Source organism: Saimiri boliviensis, chromosome 7 (assembly GCF_048565385.1).
Source record: "Saimiri boliviensis isolate mSaiBol1 chromosome 7, mSaiBol1.pri, whole genome shotgun sequence".
Classification (NCBI taxonomy): domain Eukaryota; kingdom Metazoa; phylum Chordata; class Mammalia; order Primates; family Cebidae; genus Saimiri; species Saimiri boliviensis.
Window position 1 is genome coordinate 105,389,091 of NC_133455.1, and position 16,302 is coordinate 105,405,392.

General features: G+C 38.8%; 2 protein-coding genes across 9 annotated transcripts in view; one reads left to right on the forward strand and one right to left on the reverse strand.

Moving 5' to 3' along the window:
* The window catches only part of PUS7L (pseudouridine synthase 7 like), a 28,534-nt gene extending 14,863 nt beyond the window's left edge, over positions 1–13,671 (reverse strand). Inside the window, exons 1-4 of one of the 5 annotated variants that reach the window (XM_074403154.1) lie at positions 13,568–13,671; positions 9,525–10,450; positions 5,437–5,596; positions 2,871–3,063 (exon numbers count right to left, since the gene is read on the reverse strand). In XM_074403154.1, coding sequence (XP_074259255.1) covers positions 2,871–3,063; positions 5,437–5,596; positions 9,525–10,434 — 1,263 coding nt within the window. In that variant the 5' untranslated portion in view covers positions 10,435–10,450; positions 13,568–13,671. The other 4 variants (XM_010352271.3, XM_074403155.1, XM_074403156.1 and 1 more) reach the window with 4 other exon arrangements.
* Positions 13,672–13,757: 86 nt separating this feature from the next.
* The window catches only part of IRAK4 (interleukin 1 receptor associated kinase 4), a 48,653-nt gene continuing 46,108 nt past the window's right edge, over positions 13,758–16,302 (forward strand). For 3 of the 4 annotated variants that reach the window (XR_012518568.1, XR_012518567.1, XM_039461625.2), the window contains exons 1-2: positions 13,758–13,851; positions 15,787–15,823. The gene's annotated coding sequence lies outside the window, so the exon portion shown is untranslated. Of the gene's footprint in view, positions 13,852–15,786; positions 15,835–16,302 lie in introns of all 4 variants that reach the window. The other variant, XM_003941481.4, reaches the window with a different exon arrangement.

Consider the following 16,302-nt stretch of genomic DNA (forward strand, 5'->3'; position numbering starts at 1 on the left):
TCTGTATTCCAGGGGAGGAATAAAGAATTCACCTCTTAATGGAGGCAAACCCTTCAGACCATGTTTTAAAACTGTCCCATTACTCAGAAGAAATAGAAAATTATAATTTATTACTGCAACCATTAAAGAAATTGGTTAGTCATTAAACATGTGCTCACAAAGAAAACATGAGGCCCAGATACTTTCTTCAAAGGTAAGAGTCTTCCACACTTACTTTATGAGGGTACGCATTTCTTCAGTCAACAATTATTATTGAGTACCAACCAGATAACTTTTTTTTTTTTGAGACAGAGTTTTGCTCTTGTTACCCAGGCTGGAGTGCAATGGTGCGATCTGGGCTCACCGCAACCTCCGCCTCCTGGGTTCAGGCAGTTCTTCTGCCTCAGCCTCCTGAGTAGCTGGGATTACAGGCACATGCCACCATGCCTAGCTAATTTTTTGTATTTTTAGACAGGGTTTCACCATGTTGACCAGGATGGTCTCAATCTCTTGACCTTGTGATCCACCCGCCTTGGCCTCCCAAAGTGCTGGGATTACAGGCTTGAGCCACCGCGCCCGGCCAAGAACTTTTTAATAAAAGATGCTGGGCCAGTTTGTTATCAGCATGGTACAAAAGCAACTGCATCTTTATCTCATGTCATTTAAAAAGTTAATTGCAGATAGAATAAGTACTCCCTGAATTAAATCTCATAGTTAAATATTTTTAATTATTTCAAATTTGGAAAAGTAACATCAGATGATGTCCTAGAATAACCAGAAGAGTTTAAAGCTAACCCTTCAAATGACTTAGCTATAACAAAGGTTTATAACAGAGATGTAACCCCTTGAAACAAACCTTCAAAGGCTCCTTATTTTCAGGATTTCTCAATTCCTTTCTCACATCATGAGAACTAATGGAAGTTGGCTAAAACTAAGATTGTTTCTAATGGGAATTTTGTAACAGGCAGTTGTATATTCATAAATAACAAATGAAAGGTAATAAATGCTATCAGAGTTCAAAGGAACTTTTACCCTTTTTAAAGATATATGATTTTAGTAATAATTTTTGAGGGAAAAAAAGGTAGAATTTTAGGTAGGTGAAGGGAAAAAAAGATAATATAACATACGATGTGGTTTGGCTGTGTCCCCACCAAATCTCATCTTGAATTGCAATCCCCATATGTCATGGGAAGGACCCGGTGGGAAGTAACTGAATTATAGGGTCAGTTTCCCCCATGCTGTTCTCATGATAGTGAGTTCTCATGAGATCTGATGATTCTGTAAATGTCTGGCATTTCCCCTGCTGACATTCATTCTCTCTCCTGTCACCCTGTGAAGAGTTGCCTTCTGCCATGATTGTAAGTTTCCTAAGGCTTCCTCAGCCACATGGAACTGTGAGTCACTTAAACCTCTTTTCTTTATAAATTACCCAGTGCCGGGTATTTCTTCATAGCAGCAGGAGAACAGACTAACAACATATAAAGGGTATACAATCAGAGAACTTCCATATACAGATGAAAGTGCTGGATTTAAAAGATCTTTAGTTGGAAGATATTTTCCTAACTGCAAGGCAGATTAATAACCAGTTTTTGTTTGTTTGTTTTCCTGTTAGAGAGGAATAAAATTGTGTAAAAAGGTCTTTGTGGTCAGAAATTTAGATCAGTGTTTCTTGGTATTGGCTCTAAAGTAGAATCACCTAAGAAGTTTTTAAAAAATAAGTACTAATGCCTAACCTGCATCCCTAAATGTTCTTTTTTAATTGGTTCGGGGGTAGAGATCAATGGGTGAAATTTTTTAAAAGCTCCTCAGGTTGAGAACTACTCATCTAGATCAGGGATTAGCAAACTACTGCAGCCCACAAATGAAACCTGGTCCAACACCTGTTTTTGTAAATAACGTTTATTGGAACACAGCCATGCTCGTTCACTTATATATCATCTGTGGCTGCTTCCATACGATGGCAGTAGATTAGCTACAAGAGGAACCGTATGTCTCAAAGGTCAAAAATATTTACTATCAGGTCCTTTACAGTAAAAAAGTTGTTCATCTCCAGTCTAGATGATCTAGTCTTGAAGATTATAGTTGTATATGCACATTTAAATGTCTGGAAAATGTCATTTATAAACTTAGGTTATTTTTTACTGTAAAACGTAATAAAGTTTGTGATATGGTTTGGCTGTGTCCCCACCCAAATCTCATTTTGAATTGTAGTGTCCATAATCTCCACATGTCATGGGAGGGACCCAGTGGGATTGCATCATGAAGGTTTTTACTCCCATGCTATCTATTCTCAGGATAGTGAGTGAGTTCTCACAATATCTGATGGTTTTATAAGGGGCTTTTCCTCCTTTCCTCGGCACTTCTCCTTCTTGCCACCATGGGAAGAAGGATGTGTTTGCTTCCCTTTCTACCATGACTGTTGGTTTCCTGAAGCCTCCCCAGCCATGCTGAATGTGAGTCAACTAAACCCAGTCTCAGGTATGTCTTCACTAGCAGCATGAGAATGGACTAATACAGTGTGTATGATCTATAATTTGTATACATCAACATTTCCAAAAAATAAATTCCCTTGACTAGATACTACTCTACATAGATATAGCAGATGCTTAAAAAAAACTCTCTTATAAATGTAGATTATCCCCCTTCTCTAGAGAACGCCATACCTTGCATTTTTAAAATCATGTTTATATATTTTCATTTAAATACAAAAATGTATTAAGCTAAAAATAAAATATAAGCCAAATGGCCCTAATTATCACTATAAACAATTATCACTTTTTTAAAATCCCATGAAAAATAACAAAAGAAAAAGAAGCTTCCCCTCTTGTCTCAGTGTAGAAAAAGGGATTGTGAAGATTTCCCTGGACTCTTTTAAAATTAAGTTTTCTTACCTTAACATTTTCTATTGCCTCTGAAATTCTCTCTCTCAGGTTTGCAGAATCATCTATTTGTTTTTTTAAATTTCTAATGACAATATCGAAGTGATTTCCTTTGAGCTGACCAAGTCTTAGGGAATCATCTACAGACCGAATATTAAAGACATTCATTCTTTTCTTTTCAATTTCTTTTTCAATATTTTTCAACCTATAAGTAATAAATCATATAAACTCAGTTAAATCTTACATTTAAAAATTACTTTAATATAAGGTTTTCAGTGGCAGTTGCCAAGCAATTAGTATTCTTCTAGGAGACTACTAATATAATTTTTTTTTTAATATTCTGAAGTTAATGTTATTTTACCAAATGTGTGCTTAGTACCCATCACTATAGGATTACATTAACAGAATTATTTTAAAAACTTGAACATATATTACTAATGCTATCACTCTTCTTATGTAGGCCTTCTGACTTCTCTCCTTAGCTCAAGTGACAGAAGCTCCTAGCAATTCTCCTGATCTTCCTGTCCCCAACTTTGCTCCTTTTTTTCTCAGTCTCTTTCCCCAACAATAATACTAAGAAAAATCACTAGCACCAGAGGATTTTCCTGAAACTCTACTCTGACCACTACCTTACTCAAACTTTCAATTCTTCCCAACATCTAAAGAATTGATTTTTTCACTATTTCTAGAGTAACTTGTATGATCCTGTAAGGGCTGATATAAAATTTCCTTCATAGCCATATTTTCCATGGTCCTTATAGGAATTATATATGTGACAGACTGTTGTATGTACTGCCCTGCAAATATATCTCCAGTTTTTTGCATCTGCTAAAGCCTTACTATTACTTTAAGTGTAATTAAAATTCCAGACTGATAAGCTAAATCAAAGTAATCTCCCCTCCTAAGAGGAGAGCTTTCATCTTAAATACATTTTAACATCTAAAGGCCTTCTTTCTGCCCTATCCTGCTCTTCTTCACCACAAAAGCAAAATCATACACTTCTTTTTGTAACCCATATAAGAGCTTAGAAGCACTCAGAAGAGTCTACTTGCATATAGTGGATATTTAAACATCTGTTAACTAAGAATTAATATATTGATATTACATTAATTAGGCTGAATTTTGACCCAGTATTCACATTTTGAAGTTTATCTTAAGGAAATTATCTACAAGTTACAGATTTAAGTATAAAAATATTAATCATGGTATTATTTACAGTGAAAAACTAGAATTTCAATTTTCAAAAACAGGGAATGTTAAAGAAATTAGTCTTTATGATAGACATAATTTTGAATTATTTCATGATATAAATTTTCACCTAACAATATTATTTTATCAAGTAAAATATAAATTGTATACATGGTTTGATTTTCATATATATAAGTTGGCCAGGTGCAGTGGCTCAGGCCTGTAATCCCAGCACTTTGGTAGGCCGAGGCAGGGGGATCACCTGAGGTCAGGAGTTCGAGACCAGCCTGGCCAACATGGTGAAACCCTGCCTACTAAAAATACAAAAATTAGCCAGATATGGTGGTGGGTGCCTGTAATCCCAGCTACTCAGGAGGCTGACACAGGAGAATCACCTGAACCCAGGAGGCATAGGTTATAGTGAGCCAGGATTATGCCATTGCACTGCAGTCTGGGAAATAAGAGCAAAATTACATCTCAAAAAAATAAAAAATAAATAAACATTTCTGTGTGATACAGTCTCTGAAAATAGTTTAGAGAGAAATAAAAAATGTTATTGCAGGTTTTTTTTTCCTTTTTTTTTTGAGACAGTCTTATTTTATCATCTAGGCTGGAGTGCAGTGGCATAATCCCAGCTCACTGCAACCCCCCCACCTCCAAGGTTCAAGCAATTCTCCTGCCTCAGCCTCCTGAGTAGCTGGGATTACAGGTGTGTGCCACCACACCCAGCTAATTTTTTGTATTTTGGGTAGAGACAGGATTTTACCATGTTTGGCCAGGCTGGTCTCGAACTCCTGACCTCAAGCGATTCACCTGCCTCGGCCTCCCAAAGTTCTGGGATTACAGGCGTGAACCACCGTGCTCGACCTCTTGTAGTTACTTCTGAGTAGTAAGCTTATTAGTAACTTCATTTTTTAAAAACTTGTTTCTACTTTCTACAATAAATATATGTCTTTTACATTTATAAAAATATTTATGAAATTTGATTAAGCTGACAGAAGCTAAATTTGAGTACTTTACATTCTACTTAACAAGGATTTATTTTAAATGTAAGGCTCCATGATAATAAAGGCATAATATAATTAATTAGAAAAACATGAGTTATAAGATACTTTCCTGAATATAAGTGCATATTTGAATACAGTACAAGATGTTTAGAAACAATTTAGACAATTTAAATCTGCCGCTTGTCAAAGTTTCAATCCTAAAACTTCCTATATTTTCAATGTAAACTTAAGACATATCTCTATTTAGAAGATATTTATGAATGCAGAATGCGCTGTTCAATACACTTGTAATTCACGAATATTGATAGTGAGGTTAATATGCTCCCAGTATTATTCTGAGCTATGAAAGTAAAGGTCAGCCTTATAAAGTAATATCTTATTACCTCTCTGGAGTCACTTTTCTAACAACCATTGTTTGATAGGTGATGGCTTTCTTGTCTTTAAGGCCTGCATAACTAAAATCCGAAGGAATCACACCAAGTTTGATAGCTAAAAAACCAATTGCTTCAAACATTTCCAGGTTTTCCTTTCGTAGGGTAAAGGCTGAAACAAAAAAATCTTAGATTACAAAAAAAGCAGCTACTGTATATCAGTTACATTCTTAGCTGACTAACAGATTAGTATAATGAATCAAACTATTAATGTAAGGAGTATTTTTTAATGAAAATATAAAATCAGCATAACGGATTAGGCAAAAAATCCAAATTCCTTAATCTGCCATTCATATCTGGCCCAAATCTACCTTTCCAGACTCCAAGTGCACCACTTCCCTTCTTATGTCCTATGACCCTGCCACAGAGAACTTCTTGTAATTCCTGGATTTCAAGAGCCTTCAGCAGTTTTGTACATTTGTACATCTAAGTCCTCTGTCTAAAACATGTGTTCCCCTTCTATGTTCACCACAGAACTATTCAGAATAGCAAAGATGTGGAATCAACCCAGGTGCCCAATTACAGTAGATCTGATAAAGAAAATGTAGCTGGGTACAGTGGTTCATGCCTGTAATCCTAGCACTCTGAGAGGCTGAGGTGGAAGGATTACAAGAGCAAGCTATCTAAGACTAGGCTGGTCAACATATGGAGACCCTCTACAAAAAATTAAAATGTTAGCCAGGTGTGGTAGCACACGCCAGTGGTTACAGCTATGCAGGGGGCTGAAGTGGGAAGACTGCTTTAGCCTACGAGATTGGGGAAGTAGCAAGCCATGATGGTGCCACTGCTTTTCAGCCTGGTTGAAGGAGTGACAGAGACCCTGTTTCAAAGAAAAAAAAAAGTCGTACATGTACACCATGAAATACTACACAGCCATTAAAAAGAGCAGACTCATGTCCCTTGCAGCAACATGGATGCCACTGGAGGCCGTTATCCTAAGCAGATTAACAAAGGAGCAGAAAACCAAATACCTCATGTTCTCACTTATAAGTAGGAGCTAAACACTGGGTACACATGGACATAAAAATGGGTCTATAAGAGGTAGGAGGGAGGAATGGCATAGACTGAAAAACTACCTATTGGGTACTATGCTCACTACCTGGGTAATGGGTTCAATTGTACCCCAAACCTCAGCATCACACAATATGCCCTTGTAACAAACCTGCACAGGTATGCCCTGAAACTAAAATAAAAATTAAAAAATAAAATGTGTTCCCTCCATTTATTATGTGTCTTACTTCTATGCATTCTTGAAGGTTCAACAGCAGCGGCCATTCACCCTGACAGTTTTAGACATGTCATTCAAAAAACTCAGCAGTTTAAAAGAAATCCCCAACTTGTCTGAGATACCAGTTTGTTGCTGATAGTAGCCTAGGTGGATAAGCATTTTTTTCACCCATTAAGATTTAGAATTTAGTATAGAAATATATTTTAGAAAATCAAATTCATATTATTAATCTGTATCTACATAAAACTGTACACACTTGAATGTTTAAGAGAATGAAATTTGTAGTCCCAATTTAAAATATTTAATTGATTTACATTTGTCTTTTTACATTGCTGAGTTAAGAGGCTAGATATTGGAATTCAGGAATGCTGAGTAGGCTGGAATTCACAGGGAGAGTACCAGATAAGACAAAGCTTTGCAAAGAAGGAGTTCCAGAAATCTGCATACGTGGTTCCTTGAGTTTGTTGCTGATCAGTAATTTGTGCATGTCAAATGTTAAATGCTATGTATTATTTGTTGTTATGTAACAAGTCACCTTAAACTTTAGTGGCTTACAGTATTCATTTATCTCCTGCAGTTTCTGTGCATCAGGACTTCAAGAACAGTTTGGTTTGGTGGTTCTAGCTCAGGCTCTCATGAAGTTGTATGCAGTTAGATATGGCTAGGGCTGCAGTTATTTTAAAGTCCGAAAGAAATTGGAGGATCCATTTCCAAAGGGGGTCATTCACATGGCTGGCCGATTGGTACTGGCTGTTGGCATGAAGTACTAGGCCCTGTCCAAAGGGCTGCTTGAGTATCCATCCTCATAGTACAGTAGCTGGCTTTCCCCAGAGTGAGCAATACAAGAACATGACAAAAAGTACAATACTTTATAACCTAGCCTCAGAAATCACCTCACATCCACATTTTCCCTCAAATTCTTTCCAAGTCCCAAGGCTGAATGCTTCTAAATCAAATATCATGTGTGCTTTATTGACCATTATACTGCATCCACTGGCAGACGAATGGGTAAACAAAATGTGGCATACACCTACCATGGGGAATTATTCAGCCTTAAAAGGGAAGGAAATTCTAACATAATGCTACAACATGAATGAATCTCAAAAACATGCTAAGTGAAGTAAGCCCATTACAAAAAGACAAATACTGTACGATTCCACTTACATGCAATACCTAGAGTTATCTAATCCATAAAGACAGAATGCAAAACGGTGATTGCCAAGAGGTGGAGAGAAGGAGGGACTGTTTAATGAATATGGATGGTGAAAAAATTAAAATATAAAAATTAAAAATAAAATGTTTTTTGAACCATCATCCCTCCTTTTAACATATGCCTCCAACAATTCACAACTTTAGATAACTAAAATAAACTAACAAAGTTCCTACAGTTTTTTTTACTCATTAACCCAAATTAATATTGTTAGAATTTCAAGCAGCACAAAATAAATAAGAATTCCTAGAGCTGCTTAAATCACTAACCAGCAATTCCTCTCTCTATGTGTAAAGCTAGTATTCTTTTTCCTTCAAAATAGATATATCTGTTAACACTTACCATATGCCTAATATGTCAAGTTATACATGCACACACACATGCACACATATATATTTAATACATACATGACCAGACAGAAATTATCAGAAGGGAAAGAAATAAAAGACACTAACATTTAAGTAACTATTCTGTAGTAAGCAATTTCATTATTTCATTTAATCCTTAGAATATCATTGTGAGTCAGGCTTTCCTATACCCCATTTTTCAAGTGCAACCCAAAGTTATGAATTACTAAGTAACTTACACATGGTATTATTCTTCCCATTTTTATATTTGTGAAATCAAAACTTAAAGTTGTTAAAAATTTTCATAAGTCTTTTTGTGAACTAAAGGTCATAATATAACATCAAACCCACATAGTTCCAAGGTCCACACTCTTTTCATTAGTACCTGTAGAAATACCATCCTATTTCTGTGTAACTGTGCAAATGTAAGTTGCTGGTTTTATCTTAAAATACCTTGGTAAATAAACTTACTAAATATGATTATCTGAAACATTTCCCATCCTTTAAGTAGAATTGAGGCCAATTAAACATGATCAGCTGGACTTTTACAGTGAGAATTCATCAGTTCCATTCACCCTGGGAATTAAACACAAACCCTAAAACCATGATTCTCAAAATGTAGTCCCCCAGACCAGCAAAAAAACATTGCCTGTGAATTTGTGAATGCTCCAGAATCAGAAACTGAGAATGGGGCTCTGAAATCTGTTTTAACAAGACCTTTTGATGATTATATGCATGCTAAAGTTTCAGCACATGTTGTCTAGAAGACTAGCAGGGCAACAAGTTTTCAGGTTCCCTACCCTGGGTAGGGAAATATAATTTGTTTTGGATTACAAAGTATCTCTTCACTTTCCCAAGCATAGTAAATATATTATTCTCATCTCCAAGAACTTAATTTTAATTGAGATGACTTCAAAAATACGAAGTCAAGATTTACCTTCAATAAAACGTATTAAACACAAACCAACTGCTTCAACTTTATACATTTGTGACTAGGCTAATATGAATGCCTAGGTTATCAGTAAGGCTAATTTTTATATTCAGTGTAATTTGAAAGGTTTTATCATCTTCCACTAAGTAACAGAATAAATAAGAATTCCTAGAGTTGCTTAAATTACTTATCAGCAATTCCTCTCCCTGCAGGTAAAGCATATATTCTTTCCAATCTCGCTAGCCAAGTCTATTCAAATTATTTTCACAATTTTACATTTAACTAAGCTCATCCAAGAAAATGTATCATGATTTATTAAATTACCTGTATATATAACTTTTCCTCCTTGGCATTCAGTAAGCGGCCTTTTCCCACGCTTGTGTGCTTTTTCCCGAAATCTTACTGTGACCACCACATTTGAATTACCAGCACTGCAATTCATTTCAGAAAAAGATTTGGTTTCCACAAGGTTTCCAAACTTTTTGTTGACAAAATGGTGGACAGCTTTTCTGTGGCCTTTGTTTGCATCAGGTTTAAAGGTAAATTTGGAATTTTCTTTCTTTGCATCCAAATATTTAAAAAAGTCAAAAGCTTCCTCTTCTGACACCAAATGACAAAGTTCTTTATACTCAAGATTTGGTTTTACAATAATTTCACTGTTTTTTCCTACAGTTATTAAAAACGGAAATTTCTGCCTAATGCCACTATGTAAACTAGCCCTCTGGTTTTTGTCAAGGATTCTGCCTATTGAGAATTCAGGAGGTGGTCCAATTAGCTCTGTTTTAGAAAGCCACTTCTCTTTTATACCACAAGCAAAATGATTCAGTAAATCATGAGTTTTTTCATCTAAAAAGGAGCTTAAAACATCAGCTTTTTCTTCACATTCGGAAGTTCCATCACTAATAGTATCTTCCTTTTCTGAACCAGACTGATGATTTTGGTCACCATCAGTGTACTTAACCAAAGTATTAACTTCTTGCTTTCTTCCATCTTCAAAGGACAGATTTTGAAGATCTAGTTTTGGTTTTTTGGGAAAATTATTTGGTTCAGGTTGTATTTCATTAATCTTGAAAATAGGCTCATCAATGGTCTTATTAACTAACTGTCCCTGTTCATCAATTTCAGTAACAATAAAGTCACTTGGTGAGCTTTTTATAGTGCCATGAAATCCAACATGATCATTAAAGAAACACAAAGAACTAAATCTGATTCTATAATCTGTATCTTCTTCCATTCTTTTATCATAATGGCTAGAAAACAAAAACAAAGAGGTAGTTACCAGAAAGAGAAGTTATGGATGACCAAATAGGAATAGGTTTGCAGGATTTTGTTAATTATGTCTCTTTTAATGCTGAGTCTTCTTAAATGGCATCATTAACTTAATTTATAACTATATGTACATCCTGTGTACTTTGACTTTCCTATACCAAGCTGAATTAATAGGCAAACTATTTCTGGTATAGCTAGAGATTTGGTAACTTGTATCTTCACTTACTCTAGATTTGTACCTATTATCCAGGATTAAAATGAGTCAATTTTAAGTTTATCTTAAAAATACCATTTGTAGGCCCACAAGAAGGGGTGACAACACAGGCCTATAAAACAAAGATCTTTCCAAATTCCATTCCTGGAGCCTAAAACTTCCAGCTAATTCCAGATAATATGTGGCTAAGTTTTCTTGTATTACTAGTGGTTAGTGACAGGAGAGGTAACAAGAAGACGATGGGAAAACTGATGGGTAAATGAAGTTATAAATACAAATTTGCGATTTGATTATATTTCAAGGCAGGATTAAGTTAGTCCTTGATCTTCTTTAATGCCCCCATTAGGATATACAGAAGCTTTTGAGGTTGACCCAAAGGAAAGGTCTAACTATATCATTGGCATTAGAGAGAAGAAACCGTTACAGAGATTCCTGGGAACACCACACCAGAGAACAGTACTCTGATCTCTGACTTTTCACACAGACCTATGGCTACCATACTATATGGAGCTGCAGGAAAGAGGAATTGCCCAGGGGCTCCATGTTACTGAGTTCTGTGTTTAACCACATTCTCCAAGTAATTTATTATCATCTGGACCATCATCTCATTTCTATAATGTACTCTACTAATCTGAACCAATTTAGCAAATCGCACCCCTTCTCAATCCTTTAGATCGTGCCATATAGAAATCACAGCAAATTCTCTATATCCCAATTTCCTAAGGGATACATAAGATATATTTACTTTCCTTAATTACTTAATTTCCTGTACAGTTCCCTCACTTTCTTGCCCTAATTGAAACCTGGCTATTTCTTTAAGCTGCTGCTTCTTTAGTCCTCTCAAGTGAGGACTGTTTTTTCTTTCCCACCCACCTACCTTAGGACCTAGAGGCTGTAAATATGTTCTATATCACTGTTCCTTGCAAGCCATTTCTTTCTCTACTACCTCCAAAACCCCAAATCTTTTGAAGAGCCTGCCATCAGGCTTTACCATCGGCTGTCATCCTCTCTCAGATCCCCAGACAACTCCTCTTCATTCACTGATCTCTGCCTCACTACCTTCTTATCCGATATGTTTTCATGATCATCTATATGGATCATTCATTCAGTGTCTTTGACCCTCAAGGCCTCAATCTCAGGCTCAACCTCCCACCTCTACTTCATCTTGGTCATCCACTGTCATGATGATAACTTTGACTTTCTCATCTCCGAAAACTGCATTAACCTTAAGCATCTGATTCTTATCACTCCCACTGCCCTGCCTCACACCTACTTTAGTACTTCCATTCCAAAAACTTTTAGATGTTGTGAAAAAACTCCTGCTTCTCCAACTAGCCCACTATAGTCCATTATCCAGCCAGAATGGTGTCTTAAAATGTAAGTTAAATCATATCACAATCCAGTTTAAAATCCTCTAATCACATTTGCAATAAGATCCAAATTACTTACTCTGGCTCCCAAAGACATCTAAGATTAGGAACCCCATTTATTCTCCAAACTCATTTTGTACCTTTGCCCCATTACCCACTCTACTCCAGCTACTCTGGCCTTCGTCAGTGCTTTTGTGCTAACTGCTCCTGTTGATTAAACTGTTCCTTTCCCAATCATATAGTTACATCTTTTAGGATTCATGTCCTTAGAGAAGTTTTTCCTAATCAATAATGTATAGGAACCTGCAAGTGATCCTCTTTCACAAAACCCTATTTAATTTTCTCCATAGCAGTTCTAGCTAACATTTTTCTTTCTTATTTATTGTCTACCTCCTCCAAAGAGAATGTTAGTTCCACTTGAAAAGTAACCTTGTCTGCCTTATTTACTACAGATGATCCCACATTTTGAACAGTGTTAAGCACATGCTGGGTCTGCAATAAATACTAATAGTTGAATAAATGAAATAACTAGTACAAAATAAGAGCTGTGAGAGTGTAGTAGAAGATAATTAGGAAAGGCATATACAAGAGGTGGCCATCTAAGTTCTCGAATAGTTCAAGGGATAGAAATGAGGCAGAGACCTCACAAGTAATGTACAAACAAAACATGCAATGTGTGAGAGAAAAATAAGCAGCCCAGATACAGAGCAGTGGGGATGGGGATGCAGGAAGAGTGCAGTGCTGGTAAATACAGCTGAGTTAGTATCGGATGATGGAAGATGCTGAATGCCCTGACAAGGACTTAGAATTTACTGAGTGGTCAATGGACGGTTAGTATTTGAGTAGAAAGGTGACAAAATTCCAGAACATGCTTTAGTAAGATGATTCTGATGGAAGTGAGCAGGATGTATCCGATGAATTAACAGTTCGAGCAGTTTAAAAACAAAACAGGGTGGTCAAGAACACAGCTATAGGGACTGGCCCTGAAAGAATAATGATCTTTTCTTTCCCCCTGAAAAAAGAAGGAAGATAGACATTCTAAGCAAGTGAAACAGGTAGGGAAACTTGGGGAGAAATGAGGGAGTTCCAGCGTCCTGGTAAAAGAGTGAAACCGAACCGGAGGGCAGCAAAGGAGCCCACGTGGCGTTAAGCCTGAAGGTGCAGTGTTCCCATTCAACAGATACTGCTGCTGACAGTGAGGGGCGCGGTGGGGGTGGGGGAGTCGTTTGCTTGGTCCGTGGCTGAGGAGGGATCCTGGGAAGGTGTTAGAAATACTGAACCCAGTCCTGCAGAAGCTACTACACTTCACACAACGAGCGCACGTCCAAAGGTGTCCCCGACAAGGCCAGCAGCCCTACTTGTTTCTTCTCCCTCCCCTAACCCTACCTGTCCAAAGGCGCGACACTAGCCCACGTCACCCTTCTTTGGGGCAAAGGGTATGGATCCTCAGTGCCAATCTCGTCACCACCCCACAGACAAACCCCGCATCGCGCAAGAAGGCGGACCCGGTCTACCTCGGCTCAGTGGAAGAAATTCATTTGCGCAACGCCGTGCGCATGCCCGGAAGCCTTAAGTGGGTCAGCCGCCGACAGAGCGTGTTTAAAGGGGCAGGCGCCCACGTAAAGACCCGCCCTACGCAAGACGTGGAGTTTCTCACTTAGAGGAGCCCCCCGGAGGCGCCAAGATGAAGCCATCCGGGATGTGGGGCGGAGCCTGCTTGGTTGGCCCCGCCCCACCGCGGCGTTTCCTGGTTCGCGGGTTCTTCCGTCGCCTGCTGCAGCGGCCCGCGCCCGGGCAGGTAAGGCGTTCCTCACCTGCGCGCCCCAGGCAGAGGTCGTCCGAGGTCCGCGTCCAGGCCTCGGTCCCTCTGCCCCAGGGTTGCCGGGGTCGGCTGAGGAACGGAAATCGCTTTATTATCCGTAAGAAAAGTTAGAGAGGAAGTGGGTGGCTTGGACAGAGCTTACTCCTGAGGAAAGACTTGGGTGGGTCCCCGTGAATCTGGAAGTTCGTCGGCCCCGAGGCAGAGCCTGAGGCTCGGAGGGGCGTCAGCCAGCTCTTCTGGGGCGCGGGCGGACCTCAGGTGTCTCACGTCCCTTGCTCAGTGTCCCGTGAGTCCCTTTGCGAAATGAAGTCTGTTTGCCCCAGAACCAGGAAGTCAGGCCAGCAGCTGGCAGAGACGCCCGGGACGCGGCCAGCTCGCGGAGCCGTCACACGATTGTAATTCGCTTGTTTCTCTGGCCTCCAAGCTTTCAGGGAATTAGAAAGTGGAGGGGGCTGACGGGATCAGATGAGAACATTCGCAGAGGTGGAGTTGGGGGTATACCTGCCATCTTGGAAGCCAGAGATGGGGGAGAGAGAAAGGGATAAAAGCAAACCCTGTGAAAGCGAGAAAGCACTTTGAGCATTTTAGAATGGGAACAAATGGTGCTATTAGTACCCCCAAAACGTAACTGCCCCAGGCCCCTTATAGGCCGAGGATATTAAAATCTGCCTCTTCCCTTTATTAGAGTCCTTGAAGAAGGCAATCGGAAAGTTCAAATTTCTTCTGTTTTCGTACAAAGTGTATATTTGAAGTTTGCCTTATACTTCTCCAAACCGAGCCTCTGATGTTCTAGGCTGAACTTGCACCTTCCTGAGCCTTTTCCATCTCAGTAAACATCGGGACACTTGGTTATGCCAAACACCTTGGTGCCAGTCTTCTCACACTTCACATCAGCCCATAGCTTTCTATTGGCCTCACCTCCGAATCCTAGAACTTCTGCACTTGCTCTGCTAACACCCTGGTCCCAGCCTCCAGCCCCTCCCACCTGGCTTATTGGTACGCTCTCCTAAATCCTCCTTTCTTGCTTCTCTGTCCTTACTCTAACATCCTTTATTCCCAGCAGCCCCAGTATCCTTTTAAGACATAAATATAGAGCATGTCTCCCTTTTTCTCAAAACTTCTAAGTGGCTGGGCGCGATGGCTCAAGCCTGTAATCCCAGCACTTTGGGAGGCCGAGGCAAGCGGATCACGAGGTCAAGAGATCGAGACCATCCTGGCCAACATGGTGAAACTCCGTCTTTACTAAGAAAATACAAAAATTAGCTGGGCATGGTGGTGTGTGCCTGTAGTTCCAACTACTCGGGAGGCTGAGGCAGGAGAATTTCTTGAACCCGGGAGGTGGAGGTTGCAGTGAGCCGAGATTGCGCCACTGCACTCCCGCCTGGCGCCTGGCTACAGAGCGAGATTCTGACTCCAAAAAAAAAAAACAAAACAAAAACACTTCCAGCCTCTACATCTCACCCAGAGGATAAACAAAGTCAATACAAAAACTCTAAGGCTCTAGGAGACCTGGCCCCTTTATCTTTCTGACCTCATCTGCTGCTTGCCTGTTCCCTCTTCTGCAGTCTCACCATGTCCTTGCTGTTGCCTTTTGGGCCCACTTCCAACCTTTGCATTTACTATTTGTTTTGTCTGGAAACTTTTCCCACAGATAGCCCAGTGGCTGGCTTTCTCATTCTTTTTGACCTTTAATCAAATGGCAACTTCTCACTGAGGCTTCCTCTGACTACCCTATTTATAATTACAACTCTTTCTCTGTTTCGTTTTGTTTTTTCATTTCACTTGGCACCATCTAACATAGTATAGCGTTTATTTATTTGCGCATTGCCTGCGTTCCCCCCTTAGAATATAAACTCCATGAGTTCAGTATTATTATTGTTTTCTCTAATTTTCCTAATCCTTCATCTCCAGGGGCCTGGAGCAATATCCAGCACAGAGTAGACACTCAGTAAGTATTTGGTGAGTTGTTTTTAAATATATGCAAAGCATTTTAAATTACTTAAAAATGTTGTGTTGGATCTGTGTTCAAGAAAGATGTGTTATGTTTGGTTTACGGTACACTAGCACAGATCCCAGTTTGTAATAGGCAGCCCTATCTAATTTAATAGCTCTGGAAGGCTTCACCAGCTTTGTTCATAATGATGATGAAGTATCTAAAAATAAAGATTAATGGTTATGTAGCATATTTTGATAAGAATGTATGGAAGTAAATAGAGTATTTTAGAAAGGATATAAATATATTAAAAGTACTGTGGTTGATCAAATAAGACTGTCACTATCTGAAAAGCTTAACTATATTCTCAGACTTCTTATTTGTACCCTTTCAGTAGAGCCTCACCACTGTTCTGGAAATTGAACCTAAATACAACTCTGCACATTTCTTTTTTTTTTTTTTTTGAGATGGAATTTTGCTCTTGTTACCCAAGC